Genomic DNA, 22,146 nt, shown 5'->3' with positions numbered 1-22,146 from the left:
ACCCAATTCTAGGATCAAATAGGAACCTATTCCATCTAAATGCAACTCCTACATGGGGCTAGGAAACTTCAACAAGGGTTTTTTTCTCTAAGATTGTGGGATATCTAAGGATGCCTTAATCCTCTATGTCTCAATGCTAAATGGACGAGCCAAAGGCTGGGATATTCCCTGTTTCTCTCAACCACGATCCTTAAGGATGCTCTAAAGCCAGGGCTCTTGCAATCGACTTCCAAAGATATCTCAAGGTTAACCTTCATTGTATAACAAGCAGAAGATATTCCAGAAGTAAAGGTGGAAGACCCATGATCAGATATTTTGAACTCATCCTATGAGAAAAATTTCAATTGACCATTTTAATGGGCTCTGGTCATCAACATTTGCGCTCTCAGAATGGGCGAATCAAACTTGGTCCTCAAATACAAATATGTATTTCTGCTTGAAGGGCTTCTCTATGGTTTTTTTTTCAAAAATCGAGAGGGTCATTAAAGAGTTTTTTATAAAGGCCCTTAGTTTTGGGGCTTCTCTAAGCTCTCCTTTAAGTAATGGTTTCCTAAATTCAACCCTTTATCCATAGCGGCTCTAGGCAATCTAGTTTGGGTAATAATTTCTAATATGCACATTCATTTGTTAACTCTGAATATCTTAGCTTATGTAGGAAACTCTTTAGGTTGTTTTATTAAGATAGATACAAATTGGATTGAGAGGGGTATTGTAACATTTGGTCGAAATAGATCTTAACAAAGGGCTCCCTGATAGGATGCTTCTTAATTAGAATAACATAACATATTTGCATCGAGTGGATTATGAAAACACAACCTTCTACTGTAGGTCCTATCAACAACCAAGTCATCCCCAAAGTGCTTTCTCTTTTTCTTAAGGTCATTGTCATCCCCTTGATGCCAAGAAAAATAATCGATGATGGCAAGATCCAAAATGATATAAGAATTTCTCATTTCACAAGCAAGCTAACATGCAACAACAAAAATCAACTACAACAAAATCTAGCCCTTCATCCTCAACTCACCGCTGCACATCACCAACTCATCCCATAGAGTTTGTGATCCCTTGTCCTCCTTCACCATCTCCCCACTTTCATCTGAATCCCTCGAATGGAGAAGAGAGAGATATAACCATGATCCTAGCTTCATCCATGAGTGGACATACACATCTTCACAAATCAAATCACTTGGATAGTGATAAAGACGCAACCACTATTGCAAATTCTTTGGAGATGAAAATGCAACCATTGTCTCCATGTTATCTACTCCCAACAATTTATCGGGATGGATTGATGTTCGCAAGAAAAAAGATGGAAAGAGTTTTGAACAACTCAATAATCAAATGTTGCCTCTTTTCGCTAGTATCAAGAAGCAAATGGTTTTGTTCTTTATTTTTCGTGGACTCTCCTCCAATTTTACAAGTTCCTAAATCTCTACTTTACTACCTCTAATATAATTCCACATTAAAATACAAAAAAAATAAAAAATTACTAAATTTATATAACTATTATCTAACAACCTTCTAAAATCATTAAAAAACTGTTTAACAATAATCTTTACAATCACCCACAAATTTATATAACTAAATATTAATATACAAGTTTATTTAATCTTTACGATCACCAACAAGTTTATATAACTAAATATTAATATACAAGTTTATATAAATAAATATTAGTATAGGTGATAAATATAAATATGACTTCACTGTTCTAATACCAGGCAATATGATTATTCATCAGTCAACCTTTTGGTAAGATTCGTTAGAACACTTTTTGCTAAAGTTCCATCGAAATATAAAGTAATTCTACACAACTGAAAATTATAGAAAACTATCTTTAAGTAATTCCAAATCACTGGTAAACCTTCGTTAAAACATTGGAGAAACTTACCTCCTCTGGTGAAACTCCTGCATCTTCCAGGCATTTCCGAATGCAGATTGAAACTCCATGCCCATCAGGACGTGGATTCGTCATGTGATAAGCATCACAACTGACAGCTCCACCGAGGTACTCGGCTATTATGGGGGCTCCTCGCTTCCTTGCATGCTCAAGACTTTCCATAACCTGGTTTGGGAAAAACACAAACTATGCTTTACCAAAATCCCCATGTTCGTTCTTATACTCTGAATTGCTCACAGCCTGAAATGATCTTTGAACATTTACAAATAGAAAAATAAGCTTACCAGCACGCCAGCACCTTCACCCATGACAAAGCCATCACGATCTTTGTCCCATGGTCTGGAAGCTGTCTGTGGGTCGTCATTCCTCTGTGAAAGGGCCTTACAAGCAATAAATCCACCTACACCAGACGGCAAAATCGAAGCTTCTGTGCCACCTGCAAGCATGATATCTGCTTCACCCCTGCGAATATGATTTGCAGCTGCATGTAGACAGTAATTTGCTGTTGCACATGCTGTTGAAATTGAGTAGGTCGGGCCCATAAATCCCGTATCAATTGCCAACAATGCAGATCCCATGTTCGTGATGGAATAAGGAATAAAAAATGGTGAAATCTTCTTGATGCCCAACTGTGTAAGAGCCTTTATTGCAGTAGAGTAAACTGTATGGCCACCCATGGCCGTTCCCACCAGCACCCCTATACGCTCCTTGTCTACCTGTGAGGAAAACAAGAGTCATGTTAATGCAATACAGTCTAGGTTTATCTCACACATACCATGTACTCACAGAAGCAGGGTGTATTCTAAAGTTAGAGGGGGTGGAGGGAGTGACGGCTGAGTGCAATGGGTAGATCTTTGCAGTGTGTGATCTTAACTTTACATAGAGAAATGATTGGCAAATGGGCCTAAGTTTTGGGTTCATTCAGTAATCATCAAAGCGCCTAGATAAACTTTGATATAATGAATTAATTTTTTATAAAATTTTGTTCATCTGTCACCTATTGAGCATTGAAATGTACACGATCAACTCAAAATCGACCTTAATCCAACCGTGCTCCTTTCTATATGCTCTCACCTTCACTATTAAATATTGAAATCTACACTTTAACTCCTCGCCCATATACTTCATCATCTCTCACCGACTGACTATTAAATGATGAAATGCACACTTTAACTCCTCACCCAGTTATATTCTATCTCTCACTTCTTCAGCGTTGAAATATTTATTTTCAATTCACATTTCAATGTCTTTAATGTTATTGTATTTTTTTATATATTTTCATGTTTGGGTGGGTCTAATAGTTAAGAGCATGTGTTTCCTTTTAAAAAGTCACAAATTCAAAATAAGAGGGGTAGAATATGTATGTTTTAGTAGAGGGGTAGAGTATGTAGGTCTTAGTAGACTTAGCAGGCAAATCACTTCTTGATGTCTCACAAACAAGAGGGTCTCATACACCAATATGGTTTGGTTTAGCCGGTCCCTTGTCCCACAAACAAGAGGGTCTCATACACCAATGTGTTGTGTGGGTTGACGATGACTTTAAAATTGGATAATAATAATAATAATACACTTTCACTTACATTCACTTACATGAATCCCTAGTCTCACAAAAAAAATTCTCATACACCAAATTCAAAATATAAATATAAACAAGTTCAAAAAGGAGTTGTCTATAATGCGACTTTTTGGAGATTCTGGTGACGGAATCCGGCGGAAGAAATTGAGGTTAAATCTTGATTTGTTGCAGTTAAAATGGTTTTTTAACTGCATATTTGGATTCAGCACCCTGAAAAACCCCTGGGGCGCCACCGAAAAACTTCCAAAAAGTCTCATTATAGACAACTGCGTTAAAAAATGAATAAAAAATAAAAATAAAAAAAACCATAAACTGTAAATAAAAAATAAAAAAATTAAATACTTTCTCAGATTCTTCCTTGCCTAGCCCTGGTTTTACCATTTCCACCACCTGAATACAAAACCCAAAATTTTAATTCTAATACACCATAACACTTAAATTACAACTATCCAGTTTTAGTGCTTCCATTCAACTTTGGAACGTCCCCAAACTAGACTCAACGTAGCGAAAAAACAAAAAAATCAACAAAACAACCAACGTTCCAGGCCTCAGCTTATAAAGAATTGGTGGGCCATTCGTCGCAGGCCTTCGTATTGCGCAAAAGAGCTCCTTGTGAAGGACGATTTAGAATCCAGGGTTGCGATGTGTTATGAATTCGTGCGAATAGCTTGAATTGACAAAGTTGGGAGTTAATAGGAACGAAGTGCATAAATGTTATATAAGAGGTGGTTTTTATTTTTTTCTAGTTTGGGGAGTAGTTTTTTGGAAAAATTGAGGTGAAATCTTGATTTGTGTTATTTAAACTAGTTTTTTGACTATATATATGGATTCAGCACCCTCGTAAATGTCTAAGGCACTTCAATTGCACATGGTTACCCATCAAACTTGTGATTTCAATAAATTCCTCCGGATTTTAGAGAAATTTGACTGAAAAACCCACCGTAAAAACTTTCAAAAAATTGCACTAAAGACAACTCCTATCGGTATCCTTGTGGTGGGATCTAGGTATAGACTCATCACTAAATCATGTATTTGTTTAAATCTAACTATATTCTCAATAGCCAATTATCTCAATGACAAAGAATATTTACAAGTCTATTTGGTCATTAATAAGTGGGGTAATATATATTCATTACTAAATAATATATTTGTTTAAGTCTAATTATAAACATATATTAATAAGTGAGGTAATGTATTTATAACTCAATAATATTGGTTGCCTATCTCAACCACCAACAATCTCAACAAATTCATTCAAGTTTGATGGATCCCGGCTTTGGCATATTCCATGGTTGCCTATCTCACCACCAACAATCTCAACAAATTCATTTAAGTTTGATGGATCCCGGCTTTGGCATATTCCAAGTATAACTTCACTCGATCAAGGTATGGAGTGTTTTATTCACTGCTATTCATTTAAAGCTCTAGACAAAATTTAAGATGTCAATTTTTTCCTTTTTCCAACTTTCAATAAACTTGTAAATATTAGTTGTCCATCTCAACTACCAACAATCTCAACAAATTCATTCAAGTTTGATGGATCCCGGTGTTGGCATCTTCCATGTATAACTCACTGCTATTCATTTAAAGCTCTAGACAAAATTTAAAATGTCAATTTTTCTTTTTATCTAACATCATAAAAATTCCAAGTTGCTGAATTTATTTGTGTATTTTAAAATAAATTCAGTGTTCAACTCAAACTGGACATGGAGTTCCAGTGTATTTCTGTAGTTGAAATGTACACGTTCAACTGACAATGAACCTTAATCCAACCCTACTCCTCTCACCTTCACTATTAAATATTGAAATGTACACTTTAACTCCTCACCCAGATACTTCATCTCTCATCGATTGACTCTCAAATATTGAAATGCACACTTTAACTCCTCACCCAATATACTTCATCTCTCACCTATTGAGCATTCAAATGTGCACTTTCAACTCACAATGGACCTTAATACCACCGTACTCTTTTCTATATACTCTCACACTTACTATTAAATATTGATATGTACACTTTCACTCAAATGTGAAGTATGGAAATATGCATATTAAACCTCTATTTAGATTTTCAATAGTTTCTAAATTTTATTTAAGATAAATACTTCAAGATAAAGTATAATAGAGTAAAATATGTTTTCTTTAAGTTGCATTTATTGAAAATTAAATTCAATAATACATAATTCAATAATATATAATTTAATAATATATAATATTTATTATTTTATTATAAAATAAATATTGTTTGTATTTATATAATTATAAATATGTATATTTTAATTTAAATAATGTATATTAGGTTGAAAACGTTTTACATGGGAAAATGTTGTACTAAAATAATAAATAGAATAATAATAAAAATAAAAATGCAATATTGAAAATAAGAAGTAAAAACTAATAAAAATAATAAATTTTGCTAAATTCAATTTATTATATTAAAATTTAGTTTTAATGAAAATTTATATGTATGAGGGTTTTAATAGAATTAGAAATAAGAATATCTATATATTATAAAAGTTTTAATAGAATTATAAATATGAATATTTATATATTAGGAAAGTTTTAATAGATTTAAAAATAAGACTATACATTAAAAATAAGAATATATATTACCAAAGTTTTAATAAAATTAAAAATAAAAATTTAATATATAAGAGTTTTAATAGAATTAGAAATAAGAATATTTTTTGAAATATATATGAATTAGTATAACTACATTAAAAATATTCATGTAGTTGATATAGTCTAAGAATAAATATAACCAAAAAACTATTGTAACATGAAGAATTCTTTACTGATGCACACATTTATCTGATTAATCATGTATAAAAAGGTTATGTGTAACTTTAACTTAAGAAAAAAAAGGAACTATAAATGAATGTTATAAATAATAATGAGGAACTTATCGGGGAGGAAGGAAATTGGTGGGTGGGCAGTTACTTGGCATGAATCTATTTTTTTTAATTTATTAAAAGTAATGGGCCAGTTTGCTAAATAAAATTTTCTTATATATAAATGAATATTATAAATAATAATGAGGAATTTATCATGGAGGAACTTATCAACATTGGAATAATCTCAAATCCCTAGGAAATTGGTGGGCAGGGAGCCACGTGGCATGGCATGAATATATTTTTTTTAATTTATTAAAAGTCAATGCAACGTAACAAATTCTATCAATTGATAAGCATTAAGACTAAGCATATCCTGAGCATATTCCCTTGAGAATCAATCTAGGCCCTCAATTAAAAAAAATTGTCAACAAATCCTCATCCACTTTAAGTTGAAATAGAATCATCTTATCATCTATTTTTTTTTTGGGGGATGGGGGCTAAACTCCCAATTGCTATTTAAACCTTAAGTCTCACAAATCATCTTATCATCTATTTTTTTTGGGGGGGGCTAAACTCCCAATTGAGATTTAAACCTTAAATCTCACAATATACATAATACATCATAGCATGATGATGGTCATTTGAGTTGTCTCTGGTAGACTTATCTTACCATCTAAATTAAAATAACGATGATTCATATTTATAGTCTTGATATTTCATATATTCATATTAAAGTTTAATTAATAAACATATAAAAACTTAATATTTAAAATAATATTTATATAGATAAATAAACTCAATATACATATATCATATTAAAAAATAAATTATAAACTATGAAAACAAAAAATACCACAAACATATATATATTATAAGGTTTTTTTATATATTATAAAATTTTAATAATAAAAAATAAAAAAATAAAATTAATATAGAAATGTTAGATTTATATATAATATTAATAATATTATATAAAATAGTATATATTTATTTTAGTTTGATATAAAACTAGTATATATTTATTTTAGTTTGGTATGTATCCATTATTTAAAAATTAAATTTTTTAAAGTGTAAATTTTTAATATGGTTTTACAAAATTCGATCCCTTAAAATTTATTTATTTTAATATAATTAAAGATATAATAAAATGTTTAAGACTTTATTATAAATTGTTTATTATTTATATTAATTTTTAATATATATTATATTTATAAAAATAAACATATATATGTATATATAAATATAAAGCATATTGAATTTATGCGTTTTGAGTATGTTATTAAATTGTTTTTGCTTATTTAAGAGTTGTTTAAGATTTAACATGTAAGAATCTATTTTTTTTATTGACTATCAATAAGTAATATTAGGGGGTGTGGTTTTTTCTAAATAATAATGATAAATAAAACTGATAAGTCAACTTGTATTAGTAGATGGTAGTTAGTAATGACTGTCCCACTGCGTAATAGTGATGAGTGAACTTGTATTAGCAAATGATAGCGAATAATGACTGTCCCATTGCATAACAGATAAATAACAGTGATGAGTCAACTTAGATTAACAGATGACAGCAAATAATAACTATCTCACTGTTAATTTAACAGTTAAATTAGGATAAATTTTCCTACCCTATAAAATATATATATATATATATATATATATATATATATATATAATACATAAAAACTCACAAATCATATATTTACTTACTTGACCTTGGGATCAACCTAGTTGAGATGAATTTGGCGGAGTGTTTGGAATTACTTACAGGTCTGATGGATTTCTTCTTTACGGTCCCTTTTTTCCTTATAATCTAACTCTACAACCATTAATTTGAAAATATAAACAAGTTCAGGAGTCAATGAAAAATGGAAACGGAAAGAAATCATGGGCTCCAAAGAAAAATAGTAAATACTTTCTCCAGTTCTTTCTTGCATAGATGGGCATTTTCAAGAGCCATCTTCCCACTGACCAAACTGTATCTCCAACAGTCGTCAAGCCGGCGGTCAATCTTCCCATCAATGTACCCCTTCGTAGAAAACTCACGTATTTGGCCTGCAAATCTAACACTGTAACTCGAGGCATCGAATCGATCGATAAACCTAATACCGTTCTCTCCCTCCAGAAGTTTGTCATAAAACTTATCGGCGTCGCTTCCGAAAGCAGAGACGAGCCCCATTCCCGTTATAACGATCCGCTTCTTCGGATCCTTTTCTCGTTTGGGAGCCGACGCCATTATAGCTCTGGTTTTGCTATTTCTACCACCTGCGCACAAAACTCAAAAATTTAATTCTAATACACAATAACTCTCCAATCAAATTGCTTAAAAGCAAAGTTCCAGTTTTATTGCTTCCATCCAATATTGGAACTGGTCCCGAACTAAGCTCAACCTATTTCGCTAAGAGAAAAAAAAAACAACAAAACAACAAACGTTCCAGGTCTCAGCTTATAAGGAAATCGTGGGCCATTCGTCACGGGTTCGATTCGTCGCAGGCCTTCGTATTGCGCAAAAGAGCTCCTTGGGAAGGACGAGTTAAAATCCAGGGATGCCATGTTAGGAATTCGAGCGAATAGCTTGAATTGAACAAGTTGGGAGCAGCTAATGGGAACGAAGTGCATAGATGTTTATATAGAAAGTGGTCTCTTTTCTTCGGACGCTGGCATATCGTTATCGTTGTGGTGGGATTTCGTTTGCCATTAATCATTCCCTTTCTCAACAGCCCACCATCCCAACAACCAACCATCTCAACAACTTCATTCAAGTTTGATGGATCCCGGCGTTGGCATGTTCTAAGTATAACTTTACTCGGTGGTGTGGAGTGAATTTTTTCACTGCTATTCATTTAATGTTCTAGACAAAATTTAAAATGTCAAAGTCTTCCCCTCTTTCTAACTCTGGTATGTGTTTGTTGGTAGATCTCTGTTAACATCATAAAAGTTCCAAGTTGCTGAATTTATTTGTTTTGTGTATTTTAAAACACATATTAAATAAGTCAAAACCAAAAAAACCAAATTCAACAAATAATTTTTTTATATAATTTTTACTAAAATATAAAACTGATAAATTCATTTACAATAAAAGATTATTGGAAAATTGAACCTCTAATAACTAATATATAATTTTATTATATTAACATATATTTTTACTAATAAATTAGGAAAAAAGCCAATGGCAAAATAAACTATGGAATTTGTTGCATTCCTTGTGATAGGCCACTCGTTCAAATCCCCCGTGGGTGCTTACCTACCAAAAAAATGAAGAATTCATTCCAATTTTGGATTTGTGGTGATTCGAGTGTTTGAGAGCTTTGAATTACATTGGACAATAGGTCTGCAAGGGGCACAATCAAGCTATTATAATATTTGACGATCACCCTTCAACTTATTTCTCTTTGCATTGTTTGTTCACCTTGTTTGCTTGATTCTCCAGGATGCACTCATCTTGTTTGTTATGAGTTTAGTCAAGTTCTAATATCTTTGGTTTGGGATTCAGTTAGCCCATAAGATAAGCCCTAATTTTTACCTTTTGCGGCATTTGTAATATCGCTTGTTTGGTCAGGTCTATGTAGAGTGATCTATTATACCACTCCATTGGGTCTCTTTGTATCTCAAAAGCGAGGTTTCTAAAGTTAAGAGTGATGCCGGAGCATCGGAAGTGGCTAGCAATGTGGAAAATTGTCCACATGTTGTGGCCTAACAAGGTGGAATTCATTGCTGTGTATTAAAATTCAGTTTGTTAAAGAAGTCGACTTCACAAATAATTAGCTATTACTGTAATAGGCGTGTCTATCTTATTGTTAAGATTGTTATAACAGGTGTATGCGAGCACAAATAGATAGGAGTTTATTGTTAGAATTTTTATAATTAGAAGATTATGTATCGAGTAGTTAGAGAGGAGGATAAGACAATCGTAATAAAAAAACGAAGAGATTTTCTTCGTGGAGGGGGGAGTTTTTTTGTGTGAAGTTTGCAGAGCGGAAGCTCAGATAAATAAAGAGAATGGTTTTGGTGCAGAACGGTGGTCTGCTATGCCAAAAAGCCGAGTTCTATTTGTTTGATTATATGTGACTGTGATATATATACAATTGAATACAAATAACGTTGATCTAAACATTGAAATTGGTCGATGTGTTTTGAATTTTGTTTTTGTTGTAGATTCAGCGTTTTTGTTCACTTTTAACGCTGTTGAGTTCGATAAGTTGAAGACATTAATACAGGAATCCAGTTTTGAATTGAGTCGATGAGAAGGTCTGGATTGGCGTTGTGTCAACCGGCAACAATCGAGGAGGATAAATCGTGTTAGTTGTAACGGTTCAGCAAAATCGACATCGGAGCGGAAGTAATGACGTGCTCCATCATATCGCAATAAATCCGGAAGTCGGATTGAACTCAGTTTTAAATGGTGGCAGTTCCAAATTTATGGATCGGCGTTCTAATTTCTAGAAGTAAAACGTGACATGCCACTGCAGTGAATCGGCGACCCCAACTAGTGCATGCGTTGGTGTTGTGGACAGACAAAAACTTTGGTGAATCGTGATGTTGTACATCGTGTTCAAGGCCAATGAAATGAAAACGCAGATTTCTTTGTGATATACAGAAAAGACACAGGGTGCAATTAGATTCTATGTCACAACAAAATTTCTAGGCGTTGATATGTGGCATAAGAACGTTTTAATGCAGAAGAACTCGATATTATTTATGTTGTGGCCAGATGCAAATAGATTGCATCGGATTGGTTCAATTGTAACATGGTTGTTGTTATTTGTTAGTTGCCACGAGTGAAAGATGTGTATGCTGCAAGTGTTTGTTTTAAAACCATGTTTTGTACCTGTTATATGTTAATTAAAGATTTGGATGGGCTGCGCCCTGTACAAATGCAGCAAAGGGATTCAGATCCCGTGTTTAATATGAAATAGGATTTCTATTTCAGCATTCCAGCCTTTTAAAAGTCAACAAGAAGTTTTTTTTTGTTGTATTTCCTGAACGCAGATTGCTTGTGATATTATAGGAGTGCGCCCAGCGTTTTCAGGTTCATCATTTTTTGGTATCAGAGCCAGTCACAGGTGTTGCAGCAAAGATGCCGCCAAGGCGAGGAATTGGAAGAGGAAGACCAGAACCAAATGCAGTCCTGATAGAAGAAGTGCGGAGACTGCGTGAACGAATGGAGACAATGGAAACAGCCCAGAGAAGAGCACCTGATGAGAGAACTGAGAGTTCTTCAGAAGAATCTGATGAAGAGGTGGAAGCAGGAGAAGAAAATGAAACTGCCAAAGTCCTCAAGATGCTGGCAAAAGTTGGAAGCAAACCCAAGATAGAAATTCCTATGTATGAAGGGAGTTTAAATGCCGAGGAGCTCATGGATTGGATCAGATCCATAGATCAGTATTTCGATTATGAAGAGGTTGAGGAGAATAAGAGGGTGAAGTTTGCAGTCACTAGACTGAAGGGCCATGCAGCCATCTGGTGGGACGAGTTACAGACATCAAGAACGAGAAAGGGGAAATCTAAGATCAAGCAGTGGGATAAAATGGTAAGCAAACTGAAAGCCAAGTTTTTGCCTAAAGACTATCATTTGAATCTTTTTAAGCAGATGCAAAATTTGAAGCAGAAAGGAATGTCTGTTAAAGAATATACTGAAGAATTTTACAGGTTAAGCATCAGAACAGGGCATGTAGAAGATGATTTGGAGAAAGTAGCCTGATATGTTAATGGGCTAAGGTATGAGATCCAAGACGAGATTAGCCTGTTAAGTTTGAAAACTGTTGAAGATGCCTATCAAGCAAGTTTGAAAGCAGAGGAGAAAATATTGCAGAAACAGAGGAAAGAGCTCAGCAAGAGGTAGAGGATCAGCCAGATCCAGAGGAACACAACATCAGTTTGAAGCAGGAAGTTCAAGCAGCAGATCACCACAGATGGGTGAATCTAGTAGAGGGAGATTCGCGCCCAGAGGAAGAGGGCGAGGAAGAGATGTTAGGTGTTATACCTGTGGAGAATGGGGACATATGTCGCGGGACTGTCCTCATAACAAATCAGCAAGCCAGAGGGGTGCAAATGTGGCTGAGGCAAAGCCGGAACCACCTCGACTTGTAGAGAAGGAAGAACCACCGGAGGAAGGTGAATCATTGCTGCTCAGAAGAACTTTGCTGAGATCAGAAAAAGAGATTGGAGAACCTGCGCAAAGGAAGAACTTGTTCAGGACTACATGCAAATCAAAGGGTAAGTGCTGTAAGGTTATAATTGATAGCGGGAGTACTGACAATCTTGTGTCTACAGAGATGGTGGAAAAGCTTGGGTTAACAAAGAAAGCGCATCCTGCACCTTACAAAGTATCTTGGCTTCAAAAGGGTCATCAAGTCATTGTGACAGAGCAGTGTAATGTGGAAATGCAGATTGGCACATACAGAGATGTGATTTTATGTGACATAATGCCCATGGATGTATGTCACGTGTTATTGGGGAGACCTTGGCAATTTGACAGAAAGGCGATTCATGACGGAAGAAGAAATACATACACCATAGAAAAGGATGGAGTTAAACATACGTTGCTGCCAGTGAAGAATGATGCTGATAAAGAGCTGCCTGAAAATAGTATTATGTTGATGAGTGGTAAGGAACTGCTACAGGAGGTTGATAAAAGCGAAGAGGTGCATTTCGCTATCGTGGGAAGGCCAAAGGTAATTTTAACCTCCACAAATTTAAATGATTTGCCTGAAGAAATTCAATCTGTGTTAAATAGTTACATGGATATCATTGTGGACGAATTGCCAAATGAATTACCACCGATTAGAAGTATAAGTCACCATATCGACTTAATACCAGGAGCAAGTCTACCTAATAAAGCTGCATATAGATTAACTCCTCAGGAAAATGCAGAAGTTGCAAGACAGGTTCAAGAACTGATGGACAAGGGGCTGATTTGAGAAAGTCTGAGTCCGTGTGCTGTGCCAATGGTGCTTAGTCCGAAAAAGGGAGGAGAATGGCGCATGTGCACCGATTCCAGAGCTATCAACAAGATAACAGTCAGGTATAGATTTCCTTTGCCTAGGATGGATGATTTAATGGATTGTTTAAGTGGATCCAGGTACTTTACTAAGATAGATCTGAAAAGCGGGTATCATCAGATCAGAATTCGGGAAGGCGATGAGTGGAAAACAGCTTTCAAAACCAACAGTGGATTGTATGAGTGGTTAGTGATGCCTTTTGGGCTCACTAATGCGCCCAGCACATTCATGAGACTAATGAATGAGGTTCTGAAAGAATATACAGGTAAATTTGTTGTTGTTTACCTTGATGATATTCTAGTTTTCAGCAAAAGTAAAGAGGAGCATTTGGAACACTTGAAGTTAGTTTTGAAAACTCTGCAGAAAGAGAAACTACTAATCAATCTGAAGAAATGTAGTTTCATGAAAGAGGAGCTGGTATATTTGGGATTTGTGATTTCCAGAGACAGTTTGAAAATGGATCCGGAAAAGGTACAAGCAATCAAAAACTGGCCTACTCCCAGGAGTGTCTTTGAGGTAAGAAGTTTCCATGGACTTGCTAGTTTCTACCGAAAATTTATAAAGGGATTTAGTCAAGTTTGTGCACCAATCCTTGAGACAATCAAGGAGGTCAATCAGCCATTTCGATGGACAGAAGCAGCTGATAGGAATTTTAATTTGTTGAAAAGAAAGATAACAGAAAAGCCTATTCTAGCCTTACCAAATTTCGAGAAAGTCTTTCAAGTGGAAACCGATGCAAGTGGAGAAGCAGTTGGTGCGGTGCTAAGCCAAGAGCAAAGGCCGATAGCATATTTCAGCGAGAAGTTAAATGATGCAAAGAAAAAATATTCTTCTTATGATAAAGAATTTTACGCTATTGTGCAGGCATTAAAAAAGTGGAGGCATTACTTGCTACCGAAGGAGTTCATCTTATATTCAGACAACCATGCTTTGCAGTTTATTAATAATCAGCCAAAGCTAAATCAGAAGCACGCCAAGTGGGTGGAATTTCTGCAAAGTTTCACTTTTGTAATAAAGCATAAAAGTGGTAAGTCTAACAAAGTGGCAGATGCATTGAGCAGAGTAAGTTTTCTTTTGCAAGAATTTAAAGTGGGTGTTGTAGGTTTTGATGAAATGATAGAAATGTACAAGGATGATGAGGATTTTAAAGACATCTACACAACAGTGCAGAATCCGGTGAGAAATAACAGAAGTCAATGGATGGATTACCTTGTTCAAGGAGGCCTGTTATTTAAAAGCAACAAATTATGCATTCCTAAATGTTCCATGAGAGAGAACATCATTAAAGAGAAGCACAGTGGAGGATTGTCTGGTCATTTTGGACAAGACAAAACTTTCACTCAGGTGAATGCTTTTTATTATTGGCCTAAAATGCAAACTGATGTTAAAAAGTTTGTTGAGAAATGCAGGGTATGTCAGTATGCCAAAGGAAGGAGTCAAAATACCGGACTATATTAGCCATTGCCCATACCAGATCGACCATGGGATGTAGTGAGTATGGATTTTGTTTTGGGTTTACCAAAAACTCAGAGAGGAAACGATTCTATTTATGTTGTTGTAGAGAGATTTTCTAAAATGGCTCATTTTATTGCTTGTAAGAAGACTAATGATGCCACACACATAGCAAATTTATTCTTTTCAGAAATTGTAAGATTGCATGGTTTGCCTGTAAGTATTGTATAAGATCGAGACACTAAATTTGTAGGGAATTTCTGGAGGACACTTTGGAAGAAACTGGGAACTAAACTCAGTTTTAGTTCAGCTTACCATCCTCAAACGGATGGTCAAACTGAAGTTGTAAACAGAAGCTTGGGGAATATATTAAGAAGTTTGGTATATCAGAATCCCAAACAGTGGGATTTAGCATTAGCTCAAGCTGAATTTGCTTACAATGACACACCAAACCGAAGCACTAGAATGAGTCCATTTCAGATTGTCTTTGGAATGCATCCGAGAGGAGTATATGAGCTAAGAGATTTGGGGAAACAAGAAGCCAGAAGTGCAAGTGCTGAAGATTTTGTTGAACAAATGCAGAAGTTACAGGAAGAGATTAAAGGTAAACTACAGGAAAGCAGCAAGAAATACAAGCAAAGAGCAGATTTGAGAAGGAGAGAAAAAGAGTTTCAGGTAGGAGATTTGGTCATGGCATATTTGAGGAAAGAGAGATTTCCTACAAAAACTTACAATAAGCTGAAACTGAAGAAGATAGGACCCTGTAAAATCAAAAGGAAATTTTCAGCCAATGCATATGAGATTGAGTTGCCGGAAGGGATCGGAATATCTCCCATTTTTAATATTGCAGACTTGTATCCATTTAGAGAGGCAGAAACAGAGTTGCAGACTGAAGCTACAGATGATGAAGTTCAAACTGTGGATTGGGAAGAACAGGTACCAAAAACATTCAAGAAAGAAGTTGAAGCTATTTTAGATCAAAGGATATCCAAGAAAACTCGAGGACAGACATATTTTCAATATCTTGTCAAGTGGAAAGAGCAGCCAATGGAAGATTCCAGTTGGTTGACAGCAACTGAATTGCGGAAATACGGCATAAATCCTGAAAATTTAAAGAACCAATCTTTTCTTCTCCGGGAGTCTGATGCAGGAGCATCGGAAGTGGCCAGCAATGTGGAAAATTGTCCACATGTTGTGGCCTGACAAGGTGGAATTCATTGCTATGTATTAAAATTCAGTTTGTTAAAGAAGTCGACTTCACAAATAATTAGCTATTACTGTAATAGGCGTGTCTATCTTATTGTTAAGATTGTTATAACAGGTGTATGCGAGCACAAATAGATAGGAGTTTATTGTTAGAATTTTTATAATTAGAAGATTATGTATCGAGTAGTTAGAGAGGAGGATAAGACAATCGTAATAAAAAAACGAAGAGATTTTTTCTTCGTGGAGGGGGGAGTTTTTTTGTGTGAAGTTTGCAGAGCGGAAGCTCAGATAAATAAAGAGAATGGTTTTGGTGCAGAACGATGGTCTGCTATGCCAAAAAGCTGAGTTCTATTTGTTTGATTATATGTGACTGTGATATATATACAATTGAATACAAATAACGTTGATCTAAACATTGAAATTGGTCGATGTGTTTTGAATTTTGTTTTTGTTGTAGATTCAGCTTTTTTGTTCACTTTTAACGCTGTTGAGTTCGATAAGTTGAAGACATTAATACAGGAATCCAGTTTTGAATTGAGTCGATGAGAAGGTCTGGATTGGCGTTGTGTCAACCGTCAACAATCGAGGAGGATAAATCGTGTTAGTTGTAACGGTTCAGCAAAATCGACATCGGAGCGGAAGTAATGACGTGCTCCATCATATCGCAATAAATCTGGAAGTCGGATTGAACTCAGTTTTAAATGGTGGCAGTTCCAAATTTATGGATCGGCGTTCTAATTTCTAGAAGTAAAACGTGACATGCCACTGCAGTGAATCGGCGACCCCAACTGGTGCATGCGTTGGTGCTGTGGACAGACAAAAACTTTGGTGAATCGTGATGCTGTACATCGTGTTCAAGGCCAATGAAATGAAAACGCATATTTCTTTGTGATACAGAGAAAAGACATAGGTTGCAATTAGATTCTATGTCACAACAAAATTTCTAGGCGTTGATATGTGGCATAAGAACATTTTAACGCAGAAGAACTCGATATTATTTATGTTGTGGCCAGATGCAAATAGATTGCATCGAACTGGTTCAATTGTAACATGGTTGTTGTTATTTGTTAGTTGCCGCGAGTGAAAGATGTGTATGCTGCAAGTGTTTGTTTTAAAACCATGTTTTGTACCTGTTATATGTTAATTAAAGATTTGGATGGGTTGCGCCCTGTACAAATGCAGCAAAGGGATTCAGATCCCGTGTTTAATATGAAATAGGATTTCTATTTCAGCATTCCAGCCTTTTAAAAGTCAACAAGAAGTTTTTCTTTGCTGTATTTCCTGAATGCAGATTGCTTGTGATATTATAGGAGTGCGCCCAGCGTTTTCAGGTTTATCAAAGAGGTAAAAACACTCATGTATATTAGATGTGTAAGGAAGTTGTGTAGGAATCCTTTGGTCCCTTAATCACAAAGATGGAAGGTAGTTCAAGAGTCAACATGGTCCTTTACATGACCAATTGCATAAAATACAGTAATAATACTATACTCTTCAGTTGAATCACAATTAGTTGGTTTCTAGTATCATTTCTTCTATGGAAATCCCTATAGAACATCACAGGATGTTTCAGAAGTCTAGAGATGAGATCTTTGCACTGCATCAAAAATTGAAAATTTACAACTCTTTATCAGATAGCTTCACTTCAAGCCTTCCTTCATAAGCCATTCAATCAATTCCCCTCAACTTGATGTCCAAACTTAAATGAATTTGTTCTAGATATAGGAATGAGTCTTGCCCGTGGTGCTTCTTCCTTCCCTTAGTCACCTAAATAGTATGGAAGTAAAAGTTTGTACGTTTTTTTGAGTCTTTTGGAAAGTCTATACATTCCAATTTTATAGTTCATTAATAGTCTCAAGCTCACATTTTGAGGTTAAGGTTTGGCAATAGGAGTCTTTTAGTTTAGACTAACGAGCAAGAATCAATAAATGTACTCCAAACACAAATTTTTACTTAATACATATTCTTGTATAAAAAATAAATAAATAAATAAATAAATTATGCACTATAAGAAAAGGAGGTTAAATGTTTTTTTTTTTTTTTCAATAAATGAAGTTTAAATGTCAAACAAAGATCTTATGATGTTTATACCACACGTGCACCAATACTATATGTACAACATGTACACAGTACCGCCTATACACCGCACCACCTGCACACCGTGTGCATAACATCACATGTACACAGCATTAACTTGCACAACATGTACACAACGCCATATGTACACTGCACCATTTTACAATATGTACACAATACCACATGTACACAATATCACACACATGACATGTACGTGACACCACATGTACACAAATCCACATGCAAGACATGTACACAACACCACCCACACACAATGCCACTTGTACAACATGTACACAGCACCACATGCACACAACACTACATATCCATCATGCACACAATACATTATGTACACAATACTGCATATCCAACATGTACATAGCACCATCTATACCCAACACTGAATATGCAACATTCATACAACACTATATGTACTATACCACCTACATAACATTACATAATGAACACGTGCACAACAATCGTACCACACATCCAAAACCACACCAACTCTCTACCAAGTAACCTTGCATCCAGTGTCTTATCCATGCTTGTCCCAACATGCCGTAGACCACACTGCTTTCATTTCATTGATGTATCCTTCTATATTACCTATCATAACATAAACATAGGCATAATACAAGCATACAATATAAATTCATATTCACGTGATACTGACCTCGTATATTTTTCATGACTGCTCTTCCCAATTGATTCCTCATATGACCAGGAACCTCTTCATGTCATTTTCCTATGTAAGAAATCATTCCTCCACAAGAAGGATTCTTGATGACCCAGTCAGATAGTGACATAGATACATAGACACATATATAATCATTAGCATAAAACAATCATCATCCTTGATGACCCTATCATATAACAACGTACATACACACATATATGCATATAATCGTTAGCATAAAGCAATCATGATCACAACATAAATACTAGATATTAAGGTCAAGGTTAAGAGAACCTCATTTATTCATGAACAACATTGAGAACCACTATTCCCAACTTAGTCAAGCCATCCGACATCTCAGGTCCATTTACTTTACCTTTTCTAGTTACCTTTCTCATGACTATCTTGTCATTGTCCATTTACACCAATGGACCCAACTAGTCCATCGGGTTGTCATAGTCTTACCTTCCACTACGCTTACTCATACACCGAGCTTCACATGTGTCTTACATTACCTGTTGGGTATCACACAACTCTCCCTGAGCTCTATCAACATTTCCTCTTATGTGTATATGTGATTATTGTAAATACCGTAATGAGTTGTGTTATAAAGCTCCACTATGTGGTATGTTGTCATGTTGTCATGATGTTTTGCTTTAGCAGATGGTCATTGTAAATATTGCAACAAGCTATGTTATAGAGCTCCATGGGCAATATGTTTTATTTTCAGCAACCGTGTTGGTTATAGGTGTCATTGAACACCGAGGATGGTGTCCCCCAAGGGGGAGGGTTTTGTAACAACCCTGGTGAAAATTCCATGTAATAAATGTTAAAAACAATAAACACAGATGACTCAGACATTTATTCCAAGTTGAATGTTGGGCAAGACATCCTAAGGGGTTTTCATTTGGTTGGTTATGGCTAAGGAAACTGGCAAAGGCAATGGATAAGGCATTAAAAGGAATTTTGACACATTTATTTATGAAAATAATGGAAATTAGGAGAAAAAGGAGGTAAAAGGTCACAGGTTGCATGCGAGGAGGAAAATGAAGTAAAATAATGGAAAATGAAGAAAATAGAGGCCTCGTTAATAAAAAAGCTTCTGAGGATCAGTGGGAAAGACTTGATCAAATCAACCTTTTGTTAGTTCAGTTTTGGATATCTCTCTCATTTTTCTCTCTCTCATACTCTTGGATACTTAGAGTTTTCTTGGAGCACTCTTGGAGGGTGTGGCATAATTGGATTTTTGGAGCAAGAAGGCAAATGAAGAGTAGGAAACTGCAAGAAGGCATCGACATAAGCACCTACATCAGATTTGCTTGTAGGTAACAAGTTGCATGTATGGTTTCTCCACTAGTTTTGGCATGCATCGCATATGTATGTGGTTTGTTGGTTGTGATCTGTCATTAGGCATGGAGGATGGCTGTGATTGAAAATGGATTGCCTAACCTTACCATTTCTGGGATAGCCATGGGATTGTGGGTTTACTTTCATTATTTGTTTTTGGTTGGTTCTCATGATTCCTTAGCTTGGGGTTGATTTATTAGTTCTTGGAGGCCAGCTTGGGGTTGATTTATTAGTTCTTGGAGGCCCTAATTGGACAAACACTTTGGAAGCCCTGTAATAGCTTGGGTTGCGTTACTAGTCTTGGAAGCCTTGGTTGGAAAAACGTTCTAGAAACCCTTGGTGGGTTGAGTTACTAGTCCTGGAAGCCTTGGTTGGACAAAAACTCTGGAAGCCCGGTGACAACTGTGGGTTGAGTTAATAGTCCTGGAAGACTTGGTTGGAACAAATGATCTAGAAGCCTTGGAAGGCTTGGATGGAGACCAATCTTATGATGGTTTTGTGATATCCGACCTTGAGGTGGATTCATTATTTGATAGGTTGAGGTGGATGGCCTTTGGAAGCCCTGGATGAGTTTGGATTGATGTGTTCTATGAGATCCCACATTCATGCTTGTAATATGGCATGAGGGTGAATGGTTAAAGAGATATTTGGCTCAGCCATTCTACGGTTGGGTGGAATGTGGTAGTCTCGTCTCCAGTTGATTCATTGCATTCATTAACGAGAAATCATTTCCTTGATTTCCATGTGTAAATGTACTGATGTATTTATGGATTTTATGGCTATCATGTTTATTGTATTTTTGTTCCTATTATGTTGGTTATATGCACATTTTATGATAGCAGTTATGTATGGCTCTCAACATGTTTTTACTTGTATGTGAATGGATAATGTGTCTATGACCTAATAGATGATAATGCAGCAAATGGAAAGAGGAAACAATGGTTCATAGCGATTCTTAGATAAATATTAGATCCCTACGCTTAACTTTGTTATTTACACCTATAGATTACATGTCGACAATATGTCGAACGAAATGTAGGTCATGGCTAGTAGGGATCTAGTCAAGGTATTGAACAAGTATTTGATTTAATGTTTTCATTTCCATGTTAATTCACTGATCTAAAGAGATGGTTCAGTTCTGGGTAGTGACCTAGGCTCTGGGCCTAAAAAGGTGGCTCAAATCCCAGAGTCGGTGGCACAACACTGACAACTTTCGTCCACAATCGTTGGCAGGCAGCCTTGTGAAAGTAACTTTAGGTTGTTGGTCACTCCCTTTCCCATAGCATGAGAGTGACTATGGCCCAAGAGACCTAAAACATTAGTGGGACCCAGAGATAGGTTGTCTGGGTGGCTGAATTGTCCTCTGAGGGTTTTGTTGATGATGTTGGATATCTGTATGGTGTGTTTCCATCGGTTCCACTTCCTTAAGGTGACTTAGGAGGTCAAATCATATCATAGTGGCCTCTCATCGCATGTTGACCCTTTCTAGCCAGTTTCTTGGGTAGATGTGGGAGGAGGGTGTTGCATCCTTGCACTATAAATTGAGATCAATGCATCAATACAAATGTTGAAAAATATAACTTATAGCCTTTTCTACCAAGTCCTTGTCCTGCTTGTTCTTGATCCATGTGTATATTGGTGGCTACCTGCTTATTCCACTTGGACTCCTAGTACTATTTTATATTAGTTTCCTATTTTTCAACACAATTTTCTATTTCAACAGTTTTCTATTTTTGGGAGATTTTAGGTCCCGAACTTTTGAATCCATTTTAAGCCCCTAAATGATGTTTTTTGGGGAAATAGGTAAACACGAATCTTTGAATGAAATTTGCAGTCAAAAAAATTTGTGATCCGGATTTAAACAGGAACGCAACAAATTACAAAGATAACCATAAACACAAAGATGCAGTGGAAATAATACTTCATTTCATTAATGTAAAATACTGAGATTTTCTTACAAACAGAGATGGGAAGAAACCAGCTAGGGCGATGGTAGCTTATCTCTGAGAAGAGATGTGGCGGCTACATGCCTCTGAACTGTGTTACAATGAGGCTCGAAGGCCTATTTATTGTTGAGAAAC

At 35.6% G+C, this 22,146-nt stretch overlaps 1 protein-coding gene across 1 annotated transcript in view; it reads right to left on the bottom strand.

The window, feature by feature from the left end:
• The window catches only part of LOC149184621 (3-oxoacyl-[acyl-carrier-protein] synthase I, chloroplastic-like), a 29,947-nt gene extending 21,042 nt beyond the window's left edge, over positions 1 to 8,905 (bottom strand). The window contains exons 1-4 of the mRNA XM_089417628.1: positions 8,744 to 8,905; positions 8,223 to 8,573; positions 2,185 to 2,616; positions 1,892 to 2,065 (exon numbers count right to left, since the gene is read on the bottom strand). Of these exons, the coding sequence (XP_089273754.1) occupies positions 1,892 to 2,065; positions 2,185 to 2,616; positions 8,223 to 8,573; positions 8,744 to 8,860 (1,074 nt within the window). The 5' untranslated portion in view covers positions 8,861 to 8,905. The remainder of the gene's footprint in view (positions 1 to 1,891; positions 2,066 to 2,184; positions 2,617 to 8,222; positions 8,574 to 8,743) is intronic.
• Positions 8,906 to 22,146: the final 13,241 nt, after the last annotated feature.

Source organism: Pinus tabuliformis, chromosome 3_2 (genome assembly GCF_031772625.1).
Source record: "Pinus tabuliformis cultivar Carrire ecotype Pingquan chromosome 3_2, CPIR1, whole genome shotgun sequence".
Classification (NCBI taxonomy): domain Eukaryota; kingdom Viridiplantae; phylum Streptophyta; class Pinopsida; order Pinales; family Pinaceae; genus Pinus; species Pinus tabuliformis.
Note: the sequence above shows the minus strand (reverse complement) of the source record. Positions and strands in the feature narration are given on the sequence as shown.